Here is a 20,592-nt window from a genome sequence, read left to right on the forward strand (position 1 = left end):
CCGCCAAAGCAGTGACGCTCATTTCAGGGTCCCTTCCCATGCAACCCCAGTAGGGGGACGAATATCCAGCTTCACCCAGGCATGGGAAGGGATAACATCCGACAGATGGGTGCTGTCGACGGTATCCAAGGGGTACTGTATAGAACTACTGCAACGTCCCCGAAACCACCCTCCAAGACAAAAAGTCCACTCTTTAGAACATCAAAAGATCCTCCTCGAGGAAATCTACAATCTGCTCCTAAAGGACGCGATAGAACTCGTCCCAGGACACCAGGTAAACAAGGGTATCTATTCAACTTACTTCCTTGTGCCAAAGAAAGATTTAACAATGCGCCCAGTATTGGATTTACGGCCTGCCAACAAATATGTCAAGCCCCAAAAATTCCGTATGACCACGCTACAAGAGGTAATCCCACTCCTAAAAAAGGGGGATTACATGGCAACCTTGGATATGAAAGATGCCTATTTTCATATTCCCATGCTCCCGGCGCACAGAAAATACTTGCGCTTCAAGGTGGACAGTCGCCACTACCAATTCAAGGTACTGCCCTTCGGGATAGCTTCAGCACCAAGGGTATTCACCAAGGTACTGGCGGTGGCAGCTGCACACCTACGCAGGGAGGCAATCCCAGTGTACCCTTATCTAGACGACTGGCTCATAACGGGGGAAACCCCAGGAATCTGCAGATCAAACATTCAGAGGACTATCGACCTCCTCCACGAATTAGGCTTCTCTATCAACGAGAAGAAGTCAAGTCTGGTGCCAAGCACCTCAAAACAGTTTCTAGGAGCTATCCTAGATACTCAGAGAGAATTGACCTTCCCTTCGGAAGAAAGAATTCGGAATATACTTCTGCAAATTCCGCATTATCAGTCAGGTCAACAGATAACAGTACGCAAAGCTATGCGGTTACTGGGCATGATGGCGTCATGCATTTACCTGGTCCCCCACGCGCGTCTGCGCATGCGTCCCATGCAGGAATGGTTGGCGAAACAGTGGTCTCAGGCAAGTGGTCAGTGGGACGATCTAGTGGTCGTTTCGCCAACACTCGTACAGAGCCTACACTGGTGGACAAGAGAGAATCTCGCAAAGGGGAAACCCTTTTACGATCCCGAAGTACAGGCAGTGGTTACTACAGATGCATGCCTGACTGGGTGGGGAGCTCACCATCTCCACCACACAGCTCAGGGTCTCTGGTCTCACTCAGTAGCCAAGAACCACATCAATCTGCTAGAGCTTCTGGCAGTATTCCGAGCGCTGCAGGCGTTCGAGCCCCATCTACTGAACTTGTCGGTGCAGATCAGGACGGACAGCACGACAGCCATGTTCTATCTGAACAAGCAAGGAGGGACTCGTTCGCCAAATCTGTCCAAGCTTGCCCAGAAAATATGGATATGGGCACTCAGACGGAACATCTTCCTGTCATCGCAACATGTTCCAGGGGAGCTCAATTCCCTAGCGGATGCTCTAAGCAGAGACCCCCTCCCAGAAGAACACGAATGGGTCCTTCACAGAGACGTAGTAGAAGATCTCTTCTCTCAGTGGGGTTTCCCCACTATAGACCTATTCGCCACAAGCGAAAACAGACAATGCCCAGGATTTGCATCCAGGTTCCCCCAAACGGACTCCCAGGGGAATGCCCTGTGGATGAACTGGTCAGGGATGTTTGCGTACGCTTTTCCACCAACTCCTCTCATCAGGAAGGTGGTGTACAAGATGAACAAGGAATCAATGACGCTCATCCTAGTTGCTCCCATGTGGGCGAGACAACCATGGTTTCCACACCTACGCAGGATGGCGGTGTGCGAGCCCATCAGACTCCCAGCCTGGTACAACCTTCTGTCCCAGCAACAAGGTCAAACACTGCATCAGAAACCCAACTCTATGAACCTAGCAGCATGGCTCCTGAAGTCATAGAGTTTGGACATCTCAAACTACCACAGAGGTGTATGGACATTCTAAAAGAGTCCAGGAAACCAAATACAAGACACTGTTACTTTGACAAGTGGAAAAGATTCGTTATCTGGTGCCAGAATAAACAAATCAACCCGGTTGATTGCACTCCTTCCAACGTTGTAACATACATGCTCCACCTGCTGGATGCAGGGTTGGTTTTTAACTCTCTGAAAGTACACCTGGCAGCCCTCTCGGCTTACACCACATCCCATAACAGGGTCTCGTGGTGGAAAGTACCAGTGGTTAAAGCCTTCATGGAAGGAGTAAAGAGACTTCACCCGCCTATTTCGAACCCACCGCCAGGATGGGACCTCAACGTGGTGCTAGCTAAGCTCATGGGGCCCCCCTTCGAACCCATGCATAAAAGTAGTCTCAAACACCTGACTTATAAAACGGCCTTCTTAGTAGCCATTACCTCCATAAGAAGGGTCAGTGAAATTCAGGCTCTGTCAGTGCAAGATCCTTTCTTTACTATCCACAAGGACAAACTGGTTTTACGCACACACCCTAGGTTCTCACCAAAATTCATATCCAAGTTCCATGTAAACCAGTCCATCGAGCTTCCGGCTTTCTTCCAAAACCCACAAAGCTCGGCTGAGGTGAAACTACACACCCTAGATGTGCGTAGGGCGGTCTTATACTATGTAAATAAAACCAGACCGCTAAGGAAAACAGATCAACTGTTTGTCTCCGTAGCTACAGGCAGAGAAGGGGATCGCGTCTCTAAGGGCGCTATCTCTAAGTGGATTATCAACTGTATACAGCTGTGTTACTCTCTTTCTAAAAAGACTCTGCCGTTTACACCAAGGGCCCACTCTACTAGAGGCATTGGGGCCACTCTGGCTTTCATTGCAAATGTTCCCCTCGACACCATTTGCAAAGCAGCTACTTGGAGCTCTATTCACACTTTTACTCAGCATTACTGCATTGACACTCATTCCAAGACAGATACACAAGTGGGACAAGCGGTTCTAAGACACCTGTTTGCTCATGACCCTTCTCACATCCCACCTCCTTCTTCTGGTACTGCTCGCTAATCTATGCACAGCATGTGATCTAAGCAGATTCCACAAGCCTCAGAAGGGATACATTACTCACCGTAATCGTATTTCTGATGCTTGTATCTGCTTAAATTCACATGCGACCCACCCTTCCTCCCCTCCGAGAGAAGGCGCATGGTTGCTTGTAGTCTGACCTTTCTGTCTATCTGCTTGGACTATCTGTACTCACGCTACTCCTCATGCTACCTCATGTCAGGAAAAACACAATCTGGGGATCCTAGACGCGTGAGGGATCATGGGTACAGTGGACGTCACACTAGGGATAGTATTACTGGCACGCCCTGTGTCGACGCCCTTTTTCGATTTTCGAAAAACAAACTGTAATACTCCGCAGCTTCCACTAGATGTCGGCCTATGCACAGCATGTGAATCTAAGCAGATACAAGCATCAGAAATACGATTACGGTGAGTAATGTATCCCATACTTTGGCATCAAAGATATGGATTCTGTGATTGTCAAGCATACATTTCAGCCTACTCTCTGATTTTGTTAGATGGCTGGCTGGTGTATAACTATAGTGTTGCATTGTTTTTATATAACACCAGAACAAATACTATTAATCACTTTTTCTATTTCAGTATTTTGGATTTATGCTGTACAGAACTACCTTACCAAAAAACTGCAGTGAGCCGACCCCATTAAATTCCCTGCTCAATGGAGTGCATGACCGAGCCTATGTCAGCGTGAATGGGGTAAGAATTGAATTTGTTCCATTGAGTACTGATTTGCCTTTCCTACGGAGGTTAATGGGATGTCATTTTACATATGTAAAAGCTTGCATCAGTCAGGGTCTTTGTTGTTTGCTGCTTTTACCTGCGTTCGCTGCACAGTAAAAACGGATCACACGATGGTGCATATCCAGGAGAGCAGGTTGATGGTATTGAGTATTTGTTCTGAAATGGGGTACCCACTATAATTCTTGAACTTGTTCTGCAACAGTTAATGAATGTACAGTGTTTCCCGGCAATATGAAGCACTGATGAGAAACTGGCATTGCCTAGCAATTTCCTATGCTTGCTAGTGAAGGACTAACGTGGCATTGGGGTACATGCCCTGGTCGCTATTAACATGTTATCTGAATTTCCTTTTCAAAAATAACTTTTTGTAAAATTCTATATCCGCCTTACTGCTGCGCTGACTCAGAGTTGAAGAGGGCATGGGTGAATTTTCATCCAGGGTGACAGACCTGATAATCTCCTCCTGAACCCTACGCTGCCATTTCAACTATTATGACTGCTTCCTTTTCTTGGGTCTGGACTTGCCACCATTCTTCCTCAAGGCCGGTGACGATGCTGAGCCATGGATCACTTGTCAGTGGGTTCCTCACACTTATCTCTGGGCAGGCTTGGGCTATATGGCTCATCTTCCAACAGGACAAATGCTGGGAAAGGACCCTTTCCTTGTTGGGTGGGCCTTTGAATCTATTGCCACCCCCTAAGTTTGAAAAGGAGTCCCTACATAATTTCCTCTGTCCTATTTCCCCTGATTGGCAATTGAAGTGGAGTTTCTCCTCGCCATATTTTACTAAAGACTGGTCCATTGGAAGGTGATCCTTGTGTGATTATTAAATGGGGTAGGTTGTTGATTAGAGCCCATTTGTATGGCTTCCTCTAGTATTGGATTATGCAACTACCTTACTTCCCTCTGCAGATATGGAAGCAGTGAATTGCTCCAACACTAGGGAAGACGTGCATCATCTATATCCACTCCTGCTAGCTACTTAAGTGGTCCTCCACTCGGTATGATAATTGGCCCAGCATTTCCGAGGGTTTCAACTTCAGTTTTCAGAGTGTTTGCTGATGGAACTCTCGGTCCTACTCTAATCTTTCAAGGAGTTCCTCTTTAAGATCAGCATATACGGTTTTCCCATCTCAGGTAATTATCTGACATGCTGCGTGTAGTTCACCTGTTAATATTGAATTTATTTTCTTCCAGTGGGCTCTGTTCCAGTCAGCTACTCGTTAAGTCTGTGAAGAAGGCCCCCGAGTGTACTCTCTCGCAATATATTTACACGATCTTGGAATGCAGTTCGGTGGCTCATGTGGGTCCAATTAAGCCTGTTTTTAATTCTCTTAAAACCTTCACCTGTTATTCATCTAACTGTTTAATAAACCCTCGATAGCTGCTTTTGTCTCGTTGGTCTCCCCACCTATCCTTCCTTTGGGCCCCTGTTTTTCCAAACTGGCTCTGGAAAAGCAGTTTTGTCAGGGATGTGAGACCCCCACCTTTTTCTGGGGGCTTTTAGTATGGAGACTATAAGAGAGCCACAGACCTCCTCAAGCTAGTGGATGATGAGCACTATGGGGGTGGGAGGTCATCATTTAGCACCCACCATGGGATAGTGGGCAGTTGCTTGCTGGGAAAATCTACTGGCCCGTCACGGGTTTAAGCACTAGATCTACAAACTCGCCTGAAACAATGCATCTTCTCCCCGATCCATGTTCAAACAAATACAATACCTGGCATCACCAGAATGTTTACCAACAAGGAGGTGCTGCCTGGATCATTTTCTGGCTTAGTATTAGAACTTTATTTGGGTGCGGCTGAACACTCCTATTCTTTGTCTTTGGGTTGGCTGACACAAGACTGACGATCCACAGGAAGGAAGTGCTAGAACGTCGAGGAGGGGGTTAAACCAAGCCTTGAAAGTGAAAATCCTTCATAATCTAAGAGCTGATGGTCCCATGTTGATTTAGGATAGGTATATTGTTGCCTTAATTTGCCTAAACCTGTTGGTTCCACTTGTGATACATCCGTCATGCTATTTGTACAAGGATCAGCGGACTCTGTGCGTGTTAATTTCTGTGGTTCTTAACAGTTGTGATATAAGAGCACAAGTAACTAGTCTTCATAAGCTGACCTTCTGCCAAACAACCATTCGAACATAGTGCTTTCTCTCAGGAATGAACAGGATATATTTTGCCTTCTGAGAGACGGGCATAGTATCAAGAGATGACGCAGATATATAGATTTTCAACAACCTTTATTTCAGTGGTCCGGATGGGAAAATACCTAACTTGCTCTATTTCTAAGGTGGGAATGTTCCCTAACGAAAGGTAAACAAAGGGAAGTCTGTCAGTCAAAAGTACAACTCTGCCTGCGTCAAAACCTATGGATGCCCTCACTTTTACAGAATAACAGGGTGTATGGGATTTGGCCAATTCAGTAGTGTTCAAATTAAAGTCTGGGTAACAGTGGAACTCTTCTGTAGCTCCCTTCCACAGGTTCAAGGCACTCGGGTTTTGAATGTTCCACAGGATTCCCTTGGCAACTCGGTAGGCTTAACAAAAGTTCACAATACCATCTTTGGTTGAGGTACTCCTCTGCAACGGGTCCTGCAGGCTTCCCTCGCCCAGAGCTAGACCCTCTGGATTATTCACAAATACTCAATTGTTTCAAGGTTGCTTCTGGGTAAATGCAAAAGTTCAAGTCACACAGTTTTATTAGCAAAATGTCACTCTTCCCCTTGGTTCCTGGTGGGACTCCCTTCCCCACTTTGAACCAAGTCCTTTTTGGGTTTGCTACCTTTGTATTTTCAGCAGCTTTCTTTCACATCTAAGACTCACCTGGTCGTGGTGCAGTTGTCAGACCGCACGGTCCACCCATTACAGGTCGCGCAACCAGGTGCCTTACATTGTTAGCGTTTCTTCTGTTCTCTTGGTGGGGTCCCTGCAGGCTTCCTGGATCCATCTCCTACCTGAAGGGCTACCCCAATGCTTCTCAATACTCTTATATTTATGGAAAGTCTCTTCATTTACTTTTGGGAATTTGCTCCCACTTCGGTTTTCGCACAGCCAGCTCCCCCTTTTTTAATCTCTATATTTTGCTTACTTTTCAGCACTGCGCACAGCTCCCCTTTTCTCACAGGAGCTTTCACTTTAATTACTGAGTTTTTCGATAATGTACACTCCTGCATGTGACCACTCTGTTACTTTGTTTGCCAATTCCATTGTCCAACTCTTCTTTCGTCCACTTCACTTAAACCAAGAGCTTTTCCATTAGCGTGCCGCCTGCACACGTTTGCCCGGATAAATTGTAATGTTAGTAACCTTTACTCATGTACCAGGTTTCTCTCATTCAATGACACTCACTAGTGACGCGGTTGCTTCGGCTGGCTTCTGCTTCCACGGCTGAGGTCAGTGCCTCGCCCCTGACCCTCAGACACTCCTGGGCACTCTCTCTTGCTGCCCAGCGGAACGAGAAACAGTCTGGGTAGTGTAGGAATCACTTCGCCTCCCACTCTTGGACTTTGGTTCCTTGGAGACACGGCTCCCTCGCCACACTTCTTCCTCCCTGTCTTGCTCTGCAGGGGCAAGCGTCTCAGCGTCCTGCTCTCTGCCGTCTGGTCCTGGGACACTCCGGCTCCACTGTGACGTCCATCCATCCTCTTACTCATTCCAACCATTGCGTGCCTCAGTGCTTTTTATACTGTCTTGACAAACTTACAGGTTGCCGATGTGCATGATAAAAGTCAATTGCCTGACTTTGCCTGGCCTCATTAATGGGACATATAAAATGGAGCGGTTGATGTACCTTGATCTGCATCTTCTTCTCCTCAGAACTGTAATGGTGATTCTCATTGGAAATCTGTACTTTTCTTGATCTCCTCTTCTTCGTCCCAGTACTCAATACTCTAGAGGTGTTTAGGGAAAAGAACACAATGTGCCTGAACTAATCCTATGATAGTTGCAGGAAGGGTGTGAGGAGGTAGGTTGTTATCAAGAAAGGGGGGATACTATGTCTCGCTCTTGGGTCTTCCTTCCCCAATCTCTGAGTACCCTCTACCCAGGTGATCCTCCCTCGCTTGTTCTCCCCAGTGGTGGGAACCAAAAGCGATGACCCGCCCCTGGCCACCTGTGTGGAAGATCCCTGGGGAGTAGTTTGAGAAAAACCCTTAGGTTTTTCACCCTTTCCAATCCATTGGAAGAAAAAACTAAGCATGTTCCCTCTTGCATAGCATGACACTATTATCAGTCCCAAAGGTTCTAGTCCAAAGAAAAATGTTTCCCTTCTTCTTATGCAGACCATCCAGCTCCTAGCGTTTTGCGCCCTCAAAAAGACAGCTCTACATTTGTCATTTTTAAAAGTGCCTCAAAATGTTTGAAATTCTGCTAAAAAGGTGGAAAATGGGTACTTTATCTGCAACCTATGATCGATAAATCCATATCAATTTCTGATATGCCGTGCCACCTTCACCAGTGGCCCAAAGCTCCAAAAATAATGTATATAAAGGTGACTCCTTTTGGGATAGTGTTTTCAATCGGGGGGCACAATAGGGCATTAGAAATGGAATTCTGTAGGTTCAATAGCTACATATAACTATTTTAATTCAGCATACAGCCTGTACCTTTGTGCCACAACAGTTCCATTTTCTTGCCGCAAATACCCAATATGCGGGGGGATATGCTTATATAAGAATCTCAAGATTTTGGAGGCACATCCCCATGACTCGCTGTCAGACTTGTCAAAGTCCTCGTCTTTGGATTTGGGTTGATGGTGGGATACAACCACCACCACTCTTCTGACAGCTCCTGTAGTATTTGTTGTCTTGTGTGACGGATTGGCCATGAATGAAAGGGTAATCTGCAAATCAGATTCCTCTGTCATAAGCTTCATGCTAAAACACAGTGTACACCTGTACCGTGCAGCATCACTAGCCTGATCTTCAGCACCTGCTCTCCAAGTGGCACAGAGAAGGTTCAGCAGTCGCAGATGCCCATTTGGCTGCTGCAGTGACAGCCAAGCCTCTGCAATACAGGGGTTAAATTTAACATCTGCACCTGTGTTCCAAAAACAACATAAACTTTAGTATGCTGTCCTGGTGGCATGTATACATTTTAAATACAAGCCATACCTGGCCAGCATCTCTTGGTTATCCAAGCCACATCACTTTGATATCACACATGTGTTAGCCCTGTTCTGCTGTGGGACAGGCTTTGTGTATTCTGGCAAAGACAGGGTAGAGTTGCCTCTTTGTTCCTTTGTGAGTGCAGGTAACACCCTCCCCAGAGAGACAGCCACTCCACAGAATGCTCTCCAGGGAACATTAATCAAATGGCACATCCATTCGCAAATGTCTTAGCCTCACAACAGTTGAATCTATTGAGAAGGGAAAGGGTGGGGTTAGTGATTGAGGGACCTCTTTACAGCTGTCGGAAGGTTACACCATCTCGTTTCTTTCTGTTCTGTCATTCCTTCCTGTCCACTTCCTTTAGCTAAAATCACTTTGGGTATGATGTCCGAGGCAAAGTGCACCTGCTCTAAGAACAGGAATTGGACCCCTTAATCAGGCTAGCTTTAGTGAATCACCTCTGGGCTTTGGCCTGTAAAAGAAGGGGCCTCCCAAGAAATGCTTGTGTACAGGTGTGTTATAAATGCCACATCATATATCATATCACTCTTTAGCATTGAACCTCTGTTCGGAGAGTTAATCCCTCCAAGGTCCTCCACCAGTGAGGTGAAGACTGAGTGTCCAAGGCAGAGGTGAGCTTTGCCCCATAACAATCCCCAGGGACCATTGCGGGTGAACTGCTGTTGGGAAAGACCTGCCTCTGCCAGCCACAACGGTACCCAGGACCTCACTGTGTTGAGTGACACCTGCAGTTAAGGGGAGCATGTGAACAAGGACTAGAATCTTCTCCTTGAGCCCTGGATTGGGACTTGCAGCAACCAAGAGTCAAAGGCATCCAGGATCCCTGGGTTTCTGCTATCAAAGTAATTTGAACTGTGATTGGAGCCTGTGCGACTGAATTGAATCAACAGGACCCCCCCCCCCCCCCAGAGCTGTTTTTGGCACTTTCCCTCTCTTGGAATTGCATGTTCAAACCAGTTTGCTGCATTGCACTCGCCACCTTTGAACTGCCTTTTCAAACCGCTAGCGTTTTCATTGCGGATCTTCATAGACAGTTGACCAGACCCTGTGGGATTTTTCGAACAGCGACCTTTGAACGCTGCACTGGAGCAGCTCGTCTCAAACTACGTGTTCAGTCACCAGTCTCTTCATCATCAACCCTACTGTTGAACCAAACATGGTGGCCTCAAAATCCACACTTTTTTGCGCATTGTCTTCAAACCGCTGAGCTACCATTTGGCGTCTGCTCGATGCTGCTCCTCGCCCAGAACGTGACTACTTTTACTCAAACCACTGAACTGCACTTTTGATCCTGTTCACCGCTAGCTGAGTGTTGTTGCCTCACCTTGAACTACAAGCTCTTTATTGCATCTGCCGCCTTCGAAGAGACGCTCACCCTGCCAGCATGTTCCCTGTTGATCGTCATTGCCATTGGAAATGACACTGGTGGATCATCAAGCCTGACCTTCAAATTCTGCCTCGAACTGCTCGAGCCAGTCTGCACATCCAGGCTTCAGTATCTTCGCCGTCAAACCAACTGTCGAAATGACCCCATTGACCTTCACAGTCCACACTTCTTCATGCATCACCTTTTGAACTGCAACATGCCTGTTCGACCCCTGCTGGACACTATTCCCCAATTAGATCAATGCAACTGCTGCATTTGAACCTTGTCGAACTGCACTAGCTGCACCAAAAAGCCTGGTTCAAAGCTGTTAAACCACAAAGAACCTCAGATGATTTTGACTAACTGCCCCCCTTGGTCCACCTTTAGGCCCTAGAGATTGGTTGTTAGGGAGATGGATCATTTTATGCTTCATCCCCTCTCCTACTGAGGCCCTCAGTACCTTTTGCTGGACTTCTGGACCTTTTTCTTTCTGTCCTGAATGAGTGGAGCCTTTTTCCACTCTTTCATTCTTATTTGCTCAGTCTTTTGGAACTCTGTTCTGTGTTTTACCTTTACTATGAAGTCTACTTTCCCCGATATCTCTTTTAAGGCATCTGTGTTTTACTTTTGCAGCACAGCTCCTTATGGGCAGTGTTGCTGGGAACCTTTTGGGTTCTCCTGTGAGATTCTTTCTTTATGCTCAAGTAACTACAGTTCTTAAGGATAAAGGAATACTTTTTATATTTCCTAAAACGTTATACTATGGTAGATTGGCACCACCTTATGTGGAGTGCCAGGTAGATACCTAGTATCCCCCTTTCTCTCTGCTCCTGTGACTTTTTAGTTGCATAGGCAACCCTCTAGTTATGGTTGGTGGCAGTGGACGTGTTCTACCAACTATTCTGTTATTTCTTACCGCAGCCTGTATTCACAGTCTCGTTATGCACAATAGGGTCGCTGAAGTACTAACTTGGTGGCTACTATCTTTTTTCACCATTTCTAGTGTGGTTGTTCTTCGTTAGCCCTTCTACCATTCTGGGAGTGAGTTGTCTGTGTGTGCGTTTTGCCTTTGGCAGGATCCCTTGGGTGTCCCTGCCTAGGCTCCAGTGTGTCTGGGCAGGCAGGAAGTGGGGGAAGAGTTTTTCAATCCCTGCTCATTGTCTGCCTGAGTGCCTGAATGAAATTGGCTCCCACTGGGGGGTCTGGCTACCCTTATTAGACAGCCACCCTCCTCTTTCTGTAAACTGCCGAGAGAGATTGAGTGTGTGCTGAAACTGAATAAAAGGTGAGGTTCCCGAGGAGAAAGGCAAGTCTGAAGTAACTGAAGAAGACGATTGCAGACCATTTTCAACACTGCGAAGTGACAACTGCTGTCCTGACCCCGTTTTCTATGCGACCGGAATTTTGAAGAGGACGACTCCTTCCCTTTGACTGGTGGGATCAACCAGTCCTGAAACGAACTACAATCTGATCCATCTCCTGAGGTCCTGTTCCTTTCCAGAGCTGCATACCGCGAATAGCAGGAGACCCCAAAACCAATCATATTGCAACGTCTTCTTTGCTGAGCACCAGGTGAACCTCCGGAGACACAATCTGACTCGTCCAAGTCCCCTCACCAGAGTGCTGGACCACAGAAATCAAAGAAGATTAACTCGGTGAATTGTGTCCTTAGTTGGTGCTGCAGAAAAGGCGCCAAAACCGCAGACCAGAGAAGCTGAAGAAATACGTGCAAGAGGTCCTCTCTCGAGACTGCAGCTGAGACATCCTGTTCATTGTCCTGCCTATCGTCACCAAACCAAGGAATCAGGAGACCGGGTCGATTGTTGCATAGAGGACAATCCATCTACCAACATTTCTTCTAACCTAAGGTACTGTGGGGAGAAAAGGTATTGCTTACCTTGATCTAAGAAGTCACTCCAAAGCGTTGGAGTCCACGAAGAGATGTCCAGGGTGTCCGATTTTACCTCTGACCAAGCTGCCTGCTTGTGTCCCTTTTTCAAGTCCTTTAACAGGGTCTCTGACTTTGTTATTCTTCAAACATCTTTTGACTAAAGACCAGAAGTATCCTCAGGAACCTTTGCTGTTTTTCTGCTTCGTAAGACATTTACCTCTCTCTGTACTGACTTTTGCTGCTGGCTTGGATTTGGACTTTAAAAGCATTAGTTTGCTCTGAAACCGTCTCTAAAACCTTAAACTCTGCTACTGTTTGACTAACCATTCCTAAAAGACTATCTTATGTGGTTTTGCTAACTAAATACAATTGATGTATATCTTTGTTTGTGCGCAAGTGTGCATTATAACCAATAGTATGGTAGAACTGTCATTAGTGTCAAACACTGTAACAATTGTAACTGCAATCAACTACAAACTAAGCAGTGGCCTTTGAAAAGTATCTAAAAGTAATTCTATGTGAATTGGTTTAATGATCTAAGTATTTTAAAACCTCTCTTCTGTAAATATATATTTTATATAAATGTATTGGTGTGTTTCTTTGATCTGCTTTACTAACTAGGCTCTGTGTACTTACCTACAGCTCACATCTTCCTCTTATGATAAGCCTGACTGCTGTGCCACTCTACCAAGGTTCCATGAGGAGTACAGATTGATACGAATAGTTGGGGACCTGTATACCATTGGGATAGTTTTAGGAAGTCTTACCTCAAGTGGATTGTAGTAAAACTCCAACTAACACCGGTTAGCTTGCCTTGAATCCTTTGTTGCACCAGAACATATCTTTTTACAAACAGTGTGGTTTGTACTTGCTTCATACCCCTGATCCATTACTCAGATTGCTGCATCGTGCTATCTTTGCTTATTCTGTGTTCTTTCCTTAGGGATAGTTTTTGTGTAGTGCATTTCTATTTAGTTATCTTTGCAGATGGTGTGTTTCATTGAAGTATACCAGAAGCTTGACTGGACATTCCCTTTATTTTGGACCATTACTACTGTACTATTACTGTTTGGGTTGATACAGGATCACATTCACACCCCTCTTGAGAGTATAGCCTTCCATCAGCCCACGTAACCACAAAAGGCAAAGGAGGTATAGCTCATAAATGGGCCTGTTTTACATTTATGATTTGGTTCACTCTTGGTTTGAAGCAGTTTGAGGGCAGAGCAGGTGCTTTAGCAGGGGAGACTTTGTTGCAAGTAGTAGAAATAGGAGTTTTCTCGTTGACTTTATAACTGAGCCAACTGGGTTTTCTTGTCTTAATTTAAAGAAGAACTAGAGAGGCCTTATCACTTCCTTCTCATGGGGGCATGATATCTACTTCTGGTCTTGGCGCTCTTTGACGACAAGCCAAGTGTTTCTTCGGGACCATGGGGTTGACCCTCTAGGATCACGTCCCACCAGTGTCATTTGCCTCGGGTTTAACATACCCATGTTACTGAGTTTTGTTTTTATCGCAAACATTAAGTACCATTATCAAACTTATTGAAGACCCAGTTCAAGCTCGGTCTGGCCATTTTTACCATGGCAATGATCTGATGGATGTTAGAGATTAAAATTATTTTTCTGCTGTATCTGGTGGAGTTGGTGTGGTGGGAGGGACTGTGAGGATTCTCCTCTTAAACTTTCTTGTAGCCTAGAAAGGAGGAAATATTGAATTCCTAGCGGTTTTCTAATAATCCACCATGGATAGATTTATTATTTTCTGGCCTTCGTTCTTGATGCCTATTTGTTGGTGTATTCTACCCTTTTCCTGTGGGTTTCCCATAAGTACTAAATTCCTCAAATGATTTTGTAGGGTGAAGCTAGATCCAAGTTTTCTCTGTACATTTCTGCAGATGGAGAACGAGAGAAGAAAGGAAAATGGACCTCCATGAAGGGGATACTAGAGGGACTTTTGTTTTGGCTGATATTTTTGCTAATCAATATATAAAAATAGGAAATGTAATCATATTTGCCCGTCCATATTATCTTCACACCTTGCAGCGGGCTGAAACTATTGACCAAGTTTGGTGATTTCACTTCTGTCGCCATATGTCATACAGCAGAGTGGCTACAGAGAGGCTCAGGAACAAGATCCTATGTCCAACCCTTTTTTTTAAATTGTGGAATAGAACAAAGTTGGGTGCAGGCCTAGCTGGTTTAATGCATGAAATATAACGCAAGAGGGTGAAAGTACACCAGTGAATGTCTGTAGGAGGAACACAAATCAAGTGCAAGTTATGAACACATCATGATCTATATGCAACCTTATGTCCTGAGTACCGGTTTCCCTGAGCTATTATGATTTAGAGCTCTGGGCTGGGTCACCTGTAGTTTTGTCCAGTCAATCACAGCCACAGTGATTTTTGAATTCCCCCAGCACAAACATTAATGCTGTATATGTGGAAGTTCCTGCAGAGGTATGACACATTATCAAACCTACATAACATGAATAAACCAATATTAAAGCCAGCATTGTTGAAATCTTAAATCACTCTCACAAGTAAAAGTAACAAGTCAGAAAATAACATCTGAGATGTGTGAAAAGGGCAAAATATTTAGGAATGTGGATTAACAGCAATATAAACAATGCACCCTGGGCAGAGAATGCTAAACAGAAATGCAAACAATTGGCATGTCAAGGAGTGATAATAAACAAAAAGTTTGGGAAATCTCCTTGCAACCGGTCCTAGCCCATTACAATCAAAAAGTCATGCCAACCCTGATCTATGGCGCTGAAAGCGCTCTGGGAGTGTCCGCAACCCTATGGCCTGAACTAGAAAACCAATATTGGAGGCGTGTCCTGCATCTACAAAAAGTAATCTCGAGTGCTTGTATTCGATATGAACTCAATCTGATATCCATGCAAGCCCGAGTCCTTTGGAACATGCTATCTATATACAGGAAGATTACGATAGCCGACTGCACCCCCCAGTTCAAGCTTTTACGTGATGTCTTGAAGGGAAATCCGGAATCCCTTTTGTGCAAATGGCTGCAAAAACCAGCTTGTGAAACTAGGCACTAATCAAGAAACATTGGAAACCAATCCAAACTATGTTAAGAAAAAGCTATGGGAGCTGGATTGGTGTCTGACAGTTGATGATCGAAATCGTCATAAGCTCATGGAAGATGCAGCAATTGAAGCTAAAGATCGGAACAAAATGCTGCAATATCTGACGAAATCAGCCAATGCTAGACATCGAACAACGTATATGAAATTTCGATTGAACTTGTTTAACACAAGAGTAAGTCAAGCCATAAGAACTCGGAAAGTGACAGCAATCCTAAATTGCCGCTTTTGTAACAAACAGCTGGAGACGCTTAAACATCTTACACTGTACTTCGAAAGCTTGAAAGACTTGAGATCCCTGCATTTAGGAAATTTAGTAAAACAATATTCCACTTTATGCGGAGAAGACCTGTGGCGTAAATTCTACGAGAAAAAGACAACTTTGGGTTAGCAAACTTTCTGCAAAAATTGGAGACCATGCTAACAGTCTGAGAAAAACTGAATAGACATTGTGTAGAAATAAGGCGTGTGTGTGTCATGAAAGCAGAGATCACAGCCGGGGTAAAGAAGTCAATGGGAAGACCCCGGAAAGGAAGAAACAAAGTCTTTAAGCTAAACACAGACTGGAAAAGTGGAGTCAATAAGACTAACAAGAAGGTGACTTCGGTAGATATGTGTAAGCTGTAACTTGTTTCTACTCTGCGTCTCTGACACCATGTAAGAGGGGGATGGGAATCTTCTTTCAAAAAGTTTGTAAAAACTAAATGAAATAAAAAAAATAAAAAAAAAGAAAATAACATCATCAACCTATCGGGATCACACTGCAGCATTTGTCCCTTTTGACACCGCTGAAGGATGTCACAGCAACGTACTACTGTTGCAGGATGTACCGCGTGAAGCATTGTGCACAGTCTAATCTTTTTCATGATGGGGCTGGACAGTTGGACATCCCCTGACCAACAAGTTATCTGTGCCTGCTGAGGGCTCTTGAATGTATCAGAACACAGGTAATTCCTTGCCCTGCTTGACACTCCTTCCCCATCTCTCTCCATTCTTTGCTTGTGCCTCTCCAGGACTTTTCATGTTAGTTTCTTCCTTCCCTACATCCTTGTTGCTAGCCATCCTTGTGGTGTTCTGCCTCCCCTTCTGATCGTTGGCTTTGAGAATTGTCCTCGCTCTTTTGCATTGTCCAGGATTGACAGAGGTTTGTTTCAGCATCCGCTTTTTCCCTTTTTGGACTTTGTGTTGGTCACCTTAGGTGCCCTGTGTTATGGTAGCAGTAGGGAAACGGGGTAGCTCAATACAAAGACCACGCCTAACTCTTTCGTGGCGCTAAGTGGTAGAAGAGGGTCAGGTGGGTCCTCCGAGTCTTATAAGCCCAAGTATACCTTTGCAAGACACACAAAACATACACATGCATTTCCCCCATGCCCCTCTTACTACTACTTACTATTGAAGGAATGCCACTGTCCAACAGTAATCCCAACTAACATTCAAAACCTTTGAGGTTCTACCCCCACCCCTATGAGGGGAAGGGACTTTCCTAATATCATCCTGGTTTTGTTCCTGTTCTCTAGGACAGTTATCCGGAGGGACTGCTAGCCTTATGTTTATTTTATTGTTTAAAGAGTGGAACTAGATCGAGCAGCAGCAGAGCGCTGTACAGGATGTGGATAGCCAGCTGGCATCTTTTAACTATAGTTCAGTGCTGTGATTTGCGGTCTATGCTTCCATTGGGATTAGTCCTTGGTCAGATGTATTTTATATTTTATTGTTTAAAGCATGGACATATGACTTTACTGTTAAGCTGCTTGAGAAATCAGGCAGGAAAGATATTCCACTGATCCCAGATATCGTGAAGAAACTTTTAAAACACTCGATGTACGCAGTCTCATGTTTTATTAATAGACTACACCCACTGGCAGAAGACACCAAGTTGCAAACTTCCTTGGAGGTGGATTCCCTTCACTCAGGTTTGACTGGGAGTCCATCCATGTTGGCAGAGGAAACTGTGGTGCAGGACCCAGTTGATCACAAGCTGTACACCTCTCTTGAAAATACTTTTGCTGGGGCACACCTAACACCTAGCTTTAAGGGCAACAGCTTGTGCTTCTTATACAGCCAAATCCCTGTTGCAAAACTTTCAGGTCCTTTTTCATAGAATGGAGGTGATTTCCCTGATCTGATTGAGAAGAGCAGAACTGCTTCCTGACCGTCTACATCGAAGTCAGGGCAGCTGCCCTATTGATGGGGAAACTCTTTCGGCCAGGAGTCGCGTTCATATGCTGGATTGGAAAAAGACAGTGCACTTAAGTCTGTGGCTCTGCACCGTCCCTTCCAAGGGTTGAAGCTTTTTTGGTGATGAGCTGGGAGATGAGGTAGATTGCGTGCGTAAACAGGGTAAGCATGAGGGTACCCTATGAGAATGCACTCTCCATAGTCCACAGAAGTCTAAGCAAGAGACTCCTTCTCAGCTTTGCTATCTGGCTATTGCAGGTGGAGCGAAGCCAACCACCAAAGGGAAGCGTCCAGGTCTTCACCAATCTAGATCGAAGTCATCTTCCTAAATCTCACAACTGCTTACTATGCTGGGGCTCCTGAGGTGAGAGCTAGACTTCTGCTTTTTCACCAGGCCTGGGAAGCAGGAATCTCCGACCCTTGGGTGCTGAGCATTGTGTGCCAGGGTTACCGTCTCAAGTTTGCCAGGCCTCCAGTGGTGACTGAAACCATTGTCACACCTTTAACAAGAGACCCTATGAATCATGGGGACCTCCAATGGAGGCTCAGGTTTTGCTACACAAGGGCGCCATGACGCAGCTCCCACCAGACCAGCAAGGCAGTGGCTGCTACTCCATTTTCTTGGTGCGAAAAGTCTCTTGGGTTTTCAGCTGGTTGTCACTCTGAAGGGGGTAAATTGGCTCATCCAGGAGATATCCTTCAAGTAGGAGATTTTGCAGTGGATCAGCGCTCTGGTATTTCGGGGAAGAATTTATGGGAGAACGATTATGTGCGGTGAAATAGCCCTGGATGCCATGAATAAAAGGGCCAGAGTCTGTTCTAAGGACTCCAAAATGAAAGGCATGCGTTGAAATGATGATGGACATAAGGCCTATTGAACACAAGTAAAAAGGAAAGAAAGTGGGCCTAAATACTTAAAGATGCTAGAATGTGTGCAAAACTTTTCATAAAGGAAAGACGTGTGGAAATGTTTGACAAATCTATGGAGAGCTGCACTGATTTGTCCATGAAACAGCAGTCCACAAAACCCTCAATGGGATGTCGGAATTGTGTTCAGAGTAATTGCAGTGAAACAGAGTTCATTTCACGTGTAAAAAAAAAAATATAAATTGCATTGTTTTTCCTCCAAAGTGACAATCTGCAAAGCAAAATGTTCACCAAAACCAATAAAAGGGTGAATATGATGATCTTATCTAACAGCTGTATGCAAGGGACAACTTGGTGACACTTAAATATATGCTGAAACTGTGTGCCTTCTAAGAGCCTATTTAAAAGTAAAATGTGAGTTGCGGCTGGGTGCATGAACGTTCAGTTCTTCAGAAATGAATCTGACCCCAGCATTCTTTCCCATGCTGCCCTGAAGATCCGGCCTGGGTGCCATCATCAATCACAGCCAGTACTTAATTACATGGAAAGAAATATAATGTTATAGATTGGAAATACGGTTGGGAACTGATAGGCCCTGTCTGTTCTGGCAGGACTTGTGACACAGGTCACAAGCCTCATAAAAAGTACATTAGCTTGGCCATTAGACCTTGAAGGGGTGAGCTAAGATAAACTCTGGTCCCTCTTGACGTCATATGCTTGAACAGGGGAACTGGAATGTAAAAAAAAGGTGGGGCTGCCCATTGCTTTAAATGGGAGACATGCATTTTATTGTGTGAAATGGATAGTATACATCGCACAAAAGTCATTCTAGGATTTTATTAAAGGTGAAAGTTAACCCCTTCTAACCATGCTAAAATGATTTTTGTGGGGTAAACACACCTAAAGTTATTCATGAAAATGTGATTTGGGCCAAATTGTAATAAAAGCAGGCCAACTATGATTCATATGACGCCCGTAAACTGTCATATTTTTCAATGATATAGTTCTGGAGTAAATGAAGAAAAACGGTATCTCTGCACAGGAATGACGTGCAGACTCCTTACTAGTCTCATTTGATGTGCCTTTAAATGTAGTCCTCAAATATGTATTAATTCATGTCAAGATGTGAAAATTAAGGCTACTTGCTATGTGGAGATTTTTAAGTCTTATGCAGACCGAGCCCATCTTTCAAAGTGGGATGATGAAGTTCTCTCCTCACCTAGTTGTCCCAAAGCACTCGCCCATCCCCTTGTCCTATCAGCACACCAGAGGGAGTGGTGTAGTGAACATTCACCAATCCCTTCCGCAGGAATTATGACAAGGTAGTGATGTAATTTGCCCTATAATAAAGCCAGCTTGCCTGAGAGCTGGACTTCTGCCAATAATCAGAGAGGCGAACTGCTGCTGAAACCTGGAGAAACATCCCAGCAGAGGCCTAATCTTGCAGTGGAGACAGGAGCTAGGATACCTAGAAGCTGACTTGACACCCTTAGAGGACTCTGAGGAAATCCTTGACTGACCCCATGCTGTCACAGTGGTGTGTTCTGACACTCCCTGATGCCGAGTACAGACTCTCCTGTAAGTAGAAATACCCCAAACAAAAAGCCATGTGTAGGCCCTGTATTCTTTCAGCATTGTTAGTTATTACCCCATTGAAAAATCCACTATTTGTCTGTGTAGATCGTTAGCATATTTATCAAAGTAAACCAATTAATTCCCCCATTTAATTCACAGGATCTGTATTGGCATTCAAAATCAACAATCTTTTGCCAGTGTGTTGTGAGCCGGTATAGTCCTAAAGATTTGCCAAATTATTAAATGCTAAAAATCCCTGCCCCCACGTTTGTGTGCAAGGTGTAAGGTAAAAACGAAATTGTCCCTGTGTTCCCATTGTGATCTAAAAGACCAATCCCCATTAGCATTTTCTTTCTCACATTGCAATTGTGCTAAACATCCCAAAATCTATTTTCCCATTCTGTTCTGATAATAACCCTAAAGAACTGTTATTTTCTGGTGTAGCAAAACACATGTATCCCATTACCTTTCTGTCTCCCATATTGTTTCTGTGAGCACTACCCAAAAAACGATTTTTCCATTGTGTTCCTACTCCCTGCCACTGCCTTCATTTCAAAAGAGTCAATCCTAGTGGATGTTGGGAGAGTGAGGGTTGCTGGGAGAAAAGCATAACATTGTTTGCATTCATTTTCATCATGTGCCTTGAACTGTTCTTTGCTTGTATTGGGGGGTGATGCAAGGGGAAACTCTCGCGACTGCATATTCTAGTGTT

The 20,592-nt window shown here is 44.8% G+C and overlaps 1 protein-coding gene across 1 annotated transcript in view; it reads left to right on the forward strand.

Annotated features, from left to right (window-relative positions):
* Positions 1–20,592, forward strand: part of GLB1 (galactosidase beta 1) — a 622,172-nt gene that overhangs the window by 489,050 nt on the left and 112,530 nt on the right. Inside the window, exon 13 of the mRNA XM_069613134.1 lies at positions 3,598–3,711. Coding sequence (XP_069469235.1) covers positions 3,598–3,711 — 114 coding nt within the window. The remainder of the gene's footprint in view (positions 1–3,597; positions 3,712–20,592) is intronic.

This window comes from Ambystoma mexicanum, chromosome 5p (genome assembly GCF_040938575.1).
Source record: "Ambystoma mexicanum isolate Mex_15411 chromosome 5p, UKY_AmexF1_1, whole genome shotgun sequence".
Lineage (NCBI taxonomy): Eukaryota > Metazoa > Chordata > Amphibia > Caudata > Ambystomatidae > Ambystoma > Ambystoma mexicanum.